Source organism: Pelophylax lessonae (genome assembly GCF_965119305.1).
Source record: "Pelophylax lessonae genome assembly, chromosome: 2".
Lineage (NCBI taxonomy): Eukaryota > Metazoa > Chordata > Amphibia > Anura > Ranidae > Pelophylax > Pelophylax lessonae.
In genome coordinates this window covers 649,564,826-649,573,094 of record NC_138769.1, presented here as the reverse complement: position 1 = coordinate 649,573,094, position 8,269 = coordinate 649,564,826, and the positions used below count along the sequence as shown (strand labels likewise).

At 42.0% G+C, this 8,269-nt stretch overlaps 1 protein-coding gene across 2 annotated transcripts in view; it reads left to right on the top strand.

Moving 5' to 3' along the window:
* Positions 1 to 457: 457 nt before the first annotated feature.
* STOML3 (stomatin like 3) overlaps positions 458 to 8,269 on the top strand; it is a 47,468-nt gene continuing 39,656 nt past the window's right edge. The window contains exons 1-2 of one of the 2 annotated variants that reach the window (XM_082244596.1): positions 458 to 638; positions 6,744 to 6,810. In XM_082244596.1, the coding sequence (XP_082100722.1) occupies positions 6,762 to 6,810 (49 nt within the window). In that variant the 5' untranslated portion in view covers positions 458 to 638; positions 6,744 to 6,761. Of the gene's footprint in view, positions 645 to 6,743; positions 6,811 to 8,269 lie in introns of both variants that reach the window. The other variant, XM_082244595.1, reaches the window with a different exon arrangement.

Below are 8,269 nucleotides of genomic sequence, written 5' to 3'. Positions count from 1 at the left end.
TAAAGCTTATCTAAATTGTATGATACCTATTTGATATAGTGATTTTTGGCAGTGCCATATACCTTCACTTTCTCCTCCATAATGTTATAAGAATCACAGACAGTTGTAGTTTCACACACAAAGTTTGACAGCTTCCCTGTGAAGAGTCAGGTTCTGTGCTTTTTTATATTTCACATTTACCTGACAAGTATTTGAATATTCTAGTTCCATGTTGTAAAGTTATCTCTGTATTTCGCAGTGAATAACGTGACTGCCTTCGATCCTATTGACGTGAAAAACCTGAAGTACAGGTTTCAGTACAGTATCATGTAAACATTTCCTTTTTGTCATCAGCACCACATTACATTAATTCTACATACAGAAGGTCACAGATTAGCCAATTAATATATTGTATTTATCATGTAACTTTTTTAGGCAATGCAATTGTTACTCTACCTTGAGAAGAGTAGAGTCTATATAGTTGGTTTATGATGCCATGGTGACTATGGTCTCTATAGAAATGAATTCCCCTATCTAAGTATGTTAAACAAACTAGAGGGCGGCTTTACTCGTGACAGCATGTTGAACCAGAGGCGGTACTACACCAAGCAAGGAAATTCTGACAGGAACAAGAGAAGTCAGATCTGCTGAACTAGAAGGTAAAGGTGAGTGCTACACTTTCTGAGGAAGTATCATTCCTCTGAAAAATTGCAATCTGTGTGCTGTTGTTCGTTTTTTTTTTATTTATAGTGTTACCCTTAAATAATTGTTATTTTTATATGTTTCCCTTTTTTAAATTGTTGAAAAAAAAATAAACTGGAAAAATTACACATTTTATTAATACTAGGAGCCTGGCACTGGTACTTTTCAGTTCATGACAAATTTGGTGAACCTGTCCGGTGGCGCAAGCATTTTTCTGTTATTACTAGATTAATAGGACTGGATATATCCATGACCCCTTAAATTGCCGTTTTGTGTATGAAACTTCCGGGCTTATTCAAAATGCTGTTTTAGCGCCTATGTTTTATTCTCTCAGTGGCGAAACAGACCCTTGGTAAAGCTTGGAAATCCCCTCTCTTTCACTTATAGAAGTGAGGTTGAAAATCACATTTAATGGGCTGAAGGACACTGATAACTGCATGGTCAGTACTTCCAATGGCAGGAATCTGGTTCAGATCAAATGTATGTGCACTGAAAGAGGTTGAAATAGATCAGCAGTACTGAAATGAAAAATAAATAATCGCATAAAAAAAGTGAAGACAGTATTTTTTGGAAAAAATAGAAGATGTTCATAATGCATAGTGTTTTGGCAAATTAAATGTCAACCAGCTAGGGTCCACACTTTGTGACAGGTCCTTTTTAAAGCCTGAACCCTATATGTTGGGGAAATAAGTAGACTGGCTATTTGTCAGTCAGGGCAGAAGAAGCGTTGGTTACTCTGGCTCTACAAGTCTCAGCTGACAGACGGGCATTTTCTTTCTGGTAGGTGCAACAACACAAAGACCCTGGTTGCCTTCCAATGGTCCTTTTCCTATCCTATTCTCACCAGCGTGCTCCTCCTCCCTCCCATACTGCACCAACCATCCACACTCATCCCAGTTCAGCATATGCTCAGCCAGGATACAATGCTGGAACCCAGAAAATACCCATAGAGAGGTGTACCTTCTGTGTATTCTCAATGCACTTTACTCTGTTTTACTCCCTAAGCTTCTAAGCAAAGCTTCCTTGGCTGATGGTACATTCCAAAGAAATGCCCCCCCCCATTGATGGATATCAATGTGCCCAATGTAAAGTACTGTAATGTTAAGTAGGTGGTCACAGTGTTATGCATTTCCATGGTGCAAGTGGGCTGACCGCCAGCACCATAACAACCAATGATGCCATGCTTCCGCCAGGCCACCAACAGCATGAAAGCACATGATGTTGTGCTTCCTGGCCACCATTGCTGACTTTTTGTTTGTGTACCTCCATATCTCTTGAAATGTATCCTCAGGTATGTAACACTGGTATTTTATTTGGAATGCATGTAGACATTTTTCTTTATATCTATACATCCCTCGGCTGGTATAAGGATTTAAAGGAGAAATATACTTTACCTTGGTAAAAGTTGCCTTTAAGGCTTGCCCCTCCGGAGTGCAGCCCACCTGGTCCAATACTTACCTCTGCCCCTCTCCAACTATCATCACTGTTAGGCTTTGCTGAGAGGCACATAGTCTTTCTCTATTCATCCTTTTCATCCTGCACTTTGACCCCATTCATTCCTATGAGGAGAATGGTTCTCTGGAGGACCACTGTAGTTCTCAATGAGTTCAGATAGAGAGAGGGGGGGAGAGATTGGCGCAAACGGACTGAGCGGGTTGCTGCAATAGGCTATGATGCGGGCAAATGGTAAAAGTCTGGTGGGATTGCTAGTACACTTTGATGGCTGCCGGCTTGTAGAGGGTGAAGCAACCCTGTATGAATCCAAAAAGAGAGAGAGAGAGAGGGCCAAGCGCCGATCTAAGTGCAGCAATATAGGCAATTTATTGGACACACATGAAGAATGTTACTCACAAAGGATCCTTTGTGAGTAACATTCTTCATGTGTGTCCAATAAATTGCCTATATTGCTGCACTTAGATCGGCGCTTGGCCCTCTCTCTCTCTCTCTCAATGAGTTCAGGTCCTCGTAGGACTGAATTGGACTGTGGCACACGTGTAGGGTAAAGAAGGCTCAGCAAGGATGCTTCCTGAAGAAAGATTGTGCAGCTTGAACAGAGTGGCTCAGTACATGGGATAGAGGTAAGTATCAGACCTGGTGTGGGGCTACATCTGGAGATGGGGAGGGGGGTGTATAACGATGGTTGCATCTCTACACATCGCAAGAAATGTTTTATTGCCCCTTTCTCTCGAATAACATGTAAATTGCAATTTTTGCTATAATGTTAATTACCAAAGTGCTATAATATTTTATTGAACTTCGATGTGACCTATGGTAGTAATAAATGTGATCCCTTAAAGAAAGATTTTACTCAATTCAGCCCTCTGTTCCTTTTGAGATCATTAGGACACACCCCTAACAACTTATTATCACTGCATGAATACTTAGAACACTAAGCTTTAAAGTCCATCTCTACCCAATTTTTTTCATTAGTCCCCCTCCCCCCATGTAGAAGGATTTCCATTTTTTTTTGTTTTTCTTTTACTTGCCTTTTTCTACAAGATCGGTAATCCCCTGGTTTGCCCCTGTGATGTCATCATAGGGGCCATAGAGTTCTTCACTCTGCCAGAACTAAGAAAATGAGTCCATGAAGGTGCCCTGCATCTGGAGGTAGTGATGCATTGCGCCCTCTAGGAAGGTGGATGAGTGGTGCCAATGCTGATAACCCTCCCCTTTAGCAGACATCAAGACAACACTGCAGTGAATTCAATACAGGCAAAATAGCATTGTCCACTTGTAGAAGAAAGCACCTTGGAGTTGCAGGATTGCAAGATATTTGAAAAGACAGAGCTTTTATTACTGGGACACACTCTCTCTCCTGTCATTATACGCCCAATTTTAAAATCTGAGTTAGAGCCATGGGCATTCTAAATTTTTGTATACAGCCTATTCCCCTCCAGATCAATTAATCAAATACAATCTAATCTCTAGTAATAGGTGAAGTAAATATTGCTCTCATTTTAATTTTCCAACTGGGAAACATTTGCTCCACTCTACCAGTACATCATCAACATACCACAGTCACTGGGCAAAATGTGCACCAAATGTCTGAAAAAACCTTGCTCCCACCAACCTAGATGGATAAAGGTATATGCTGGTACACACACCACACCCATTGCTACACCTTTGTTTTGACAATATTTTCCATGAAACAGAAAAAGATATTTGTCAAATTCCATCACACTGACCAAAATGTCCTTATGTTCCTCTAAATTCTTTCTTTCTAAGGTGATTCTACAGGCCTCTAAACCCATCCTTTGGGGGATGGATGTATATACTGACTCAGCATTCAACCCCACAAGAGTGACCTCTACCTCAATCTCAACATGCTTTCGTTTTTTTCTAAAACCTGTTTTGAATTCTGAATTTAGAGTGTCAGTGTACCTGGTGGTGGGGCCTGATGTGGAGAGAAAGTTGTGCTCTTACACCTCTGGTTTGGTGCCCTTGGTAAAGTGACAGAAGGCTCGAGAGCCTGGTGGTTCTTTTGGGGACAGCTGCAGATGAGAAGTCTGTGTGCACTCAGATGCAGGCTGGACCATAACGCAAAGCAGCAGGAACAGCAGGCTGACAGGTAACGGACTGACAGTCAGCAAGCACTTGGTGGGCTGGCAGATCACAGGCAGCAGACACTAGGCAGGCTTGCAGGTCACAGGTAACACACCGAGCAGGGTCAAGCAAGCTGGGTCGGCAAGTAGCAGGTTTGTCAAGAACAGAGCAGCAGACAAGAGAGTAGTTGGGTTCAGTCTGGAATTGGCAATGATAAGCAGGTAGGCAGAGACGTGGTCAAAGGGCAAGCCAAGGGTCAGGTCAGCCAGATTTCAAACGTGGTCAGATGGATCAGGACCGCAACAGAAAATCAGACACAGCAACAGGTATCAGATTAGCAGAACGCTGTTTATTATAAGGCAAAATCCTAGTGCAGCAGCGATGTTTAAATCATGCACAAGGTGCCAATCAAGTGGCAGACGTGCACGCATGTGCATTACCATAAGTTTGGCTAATAGATATTCTTCGTCTGCGCATAACTTTGAGCCTGGACACATTTTGCCTCTTCTGACAGTCAGCCTACTGACGGTTGTGCTTTTAAACATTAATACCTAATCTCTCAGCAAGACCCTTCAAACAATGGGGTGACCCCATGGATTCTTTGGTTGCTTGTATGACACATAAGCTATGATCTCTATCATACACATGCAACAGCTTCCTAATAACTGATGGTGCTAAAACTATACTTACAAGAATATCACACTTTAAATAAAACTTGTGGATCTCTTGGAAGGGGCTGGTGATTGGCAGTTAGGAATAGTCCTCCTCAAACCTCATTGCTAATTATACATAAAAAAACTGCATCATCTCCCATTTTTCATTTAATATTTAAGCCTGGTACACACAAATAGCTGTCAGCTCCGGTCGGAGTGGCTGTACTATAGATCTGACATTAGTAAAGTGATCTCTGCCGCTGAGCTATTGTGTTCTGACAGGGGGACGGCTCCCCCCCCCAGAATACTCCTGCCCATTGGCTGGGAGCGCTTACTGGGAGTCGGTCGGTTGCTGATTTTCCAGCATGCTTGTCCGACAGAAGCCGGCCAGATGGCCGACTTCTGTCAGACCGGCTGCCATACACACGGCCGAATGTCAAACTTTTTTTTATTATTAAACCTGCCGATGTTGCCTGGCATTTGGCTTGTGTGCACGGGGCATGACTGTATCCTTCTACACCTGTGATTACACAAGAAATATGGATGAGATGCATACCTTAAAGACTCTATGTAATCCCAAAACACATTAATAGAAACCTTCAAACTGCACACAGCTTGAGAAGACCCTTTACAACACACCAAACACTATTTGTTCATTGATGGCCAAACTCAAGGGGATAACTTCCTTTCAGCCTATATGGGCATAAAATCCAAGATGGCACAGCTGTCCTGCATCTTCCCCCTAAAGATTAATTTACATGAACTTGTTGATAAACAAATAGTACACTGGAATTCCCCCCAGCTATATTTCTGCCAGCAATGTTACCAAAACTGGATTACAAGTTGCATGTACAGGTGTCACTGAATGCATCATACCTTGTCATGTGGATTTACGTAAACCCATGTCCAATACTTTATAAGCTACCAATTCATACAAAATGTGGCCCACTGTATTCATTAAACCCTTCCTTCTCAATGTTCAGTAGCAAACATTTGCATTGCTCACATTGCCACAACGTAACATACACATATATAGTTCTCTAAATGCTGAGGTATACATCCACACCATCTGTGCAATCTTTTCAAGACTTGATATTGTTGATACGATGCACAATTTTTGCTATAGCACATCAGGCCCCTCTAGGGATTTTGCATGCCACTTCCTCCCCATACAATGTCATCTACTCCATACAATTAGCTGAAGTTAGCTTACGAATTCCAAATGGATAAACAGTGAGCTTATTGAAATGATAATCCAAGCAGTGACACCTTTTGTTTCACAGTTACTTCTAAAATTCTGCTTGGGCCACTGCATCACATCAACGCGTTTTGCTCATGAGCTTCCTCGGGATGTAGAAAGACTACCAATTTCACTTCAGTGTTCAAAACTTGGTTGCGAGGTTGATACTCAAATCCAGGAACATTTTCTTTTTGGGTACTGTCAAATTCACCTCTACTGGGCCTATCTGGAGTTGATAAATTCTTTTTACTTTTAACCCCTTAAGGGGCGTTATGGTAAGTAAAGGTAAAATGTAAAGCTACTGGACTGTTATCACTACCATAAGTAAAAGCAAAAGTGATTTTTTCTGTAAACTCAAGGATGAACTACATAGTGCCTGTGAATACAGCGAGAAGTGTATTAAAGCTTATACAGTGGTTGTTAAACATGTAAGTACTTAAATGTCTATAGCCTGGTCACCATTCGAATTGTATCTCCAAAAAGTGAAGCACACAAGCACTGTCAATATAACTGCTTTGTATGTGATATATATGCACTGATGATCTGTCACATAGCATATGTGGACATTACCATATGAGAGTTTTTATAATGTCAAGCAGCATGTAATGAATTCTCATCTAAAACAGGTAACCATTGACCTGAACATGGATAATCAAGCTCCTTCACAAAAGAGAGAATCAAAAGAACTGGTTGGTAAGTCTATACTATACTAACAGTGCAAAACTCCACTTCTACTATTATTTGTCATAAGCCAGTGCCTACATTTTACAAAATAACTTCACTTAAAGATTCTTGGTATTTTCAAAGATCCTCTGTTTCACATGATATCTCTCCGGCCATGCTTCATCTGACTTGCTATCAATTGATATTTAGTCCTACCATTTAAAGAGACCCTATCACTTTGCCCAAGCAGATGCCCGGCTTCCCTAGGCTTTTACATTTTCCCTGCCACACCTGCTCCACTGTCTGCTGCTTCTGGAGCTTAGATGGAGGTGATCTCATGCTTTCAGTATTTTGGACTGGTAAATGGCAGCTTAGGCCCAAGCAATATCACATGGGGGAGGTCAATACCTGCAAGACTCGCTTCATTAGCAAGGGCTCGACAGTGCAGGGAAGCACAGTGGGAGCATTGCTTGGAAAGCATAACTTCCTGGAGGGTATGCCCGGGTAGGTGAATTATTTTCACTGTCTTTTTGGCCTGAATGAGTTATTTAAGGTATAGAATCTCACCTGAGCCCAATCTCGATCCAGCGCTGTGCACGTCTGCAGCAGCTTTTCTCTCTCGGCTCTCATGGGCTTGACTGAGAGCAGCGGGAGCTATTGACTCCTGCTTCTGTCAGTCAAAACCTGTGAGCAGAATCTGGGAGGCGGGGTTGAACCGGACTGTGTGTCTAAATAGACGCAAACAGCCTGGCTCAAGATCAAGCACGCACAAGTGCCCCTATAAGGAAGCAGCTTCTTATGGTGACACTCAGGAGGGAGGAGGAGTCATTAGCACCAGTGGGGGACTCAAGAAGAGGAGGATCAGGACTGCTGGGTGCAAAACCATTGCACCGAACAGGTAAGTAGAACATGTTTGTAAACCTTTTTATTTTTAAAAAAAATAACAATCACTTTAAGTACTTTACCACTTTGTACATTTTAGATGTGTTTTACAAGTGAAATCTATTTACTATGTGTTTTTGTTGGAAACTGCATCAACAATACAGCAAGCAGGAGTTTTTCCTATGTACAGTACCAGACCCACAACTTGTCAGATCATTGATCTGGGTATGATGTGCTGCATGCCGGGACCTAAAGAGACGCTATTAAAGCTGAAGTTTAATCTCCTTATATTTAGTCTTCCTCCATAAAAAGCTTAAAGTGGTTGTAAACTCTTACATACACCCAGTGAAGTGACTGGCTTCAGGTGCTACACAGAAATGAAACAAATCCTCCTACATGAGTTATACCTGTTTATCCATTGCCTTGTCTTTTCTACATCCATTCAAAGTGCAGAATTTATAAAGCTTGTCTGAGCTGTCAGAAAAAGGGAAAGAGAGCTGAAGTTATACTCTGCAGAGTTCAGTGAGGAGAGCTCTGCGAGCTGATTGGAGGGAGGAGGCACACCCTCCTCCACTCAGCACACAAGGACAGAGCTGAGGATGTCAAT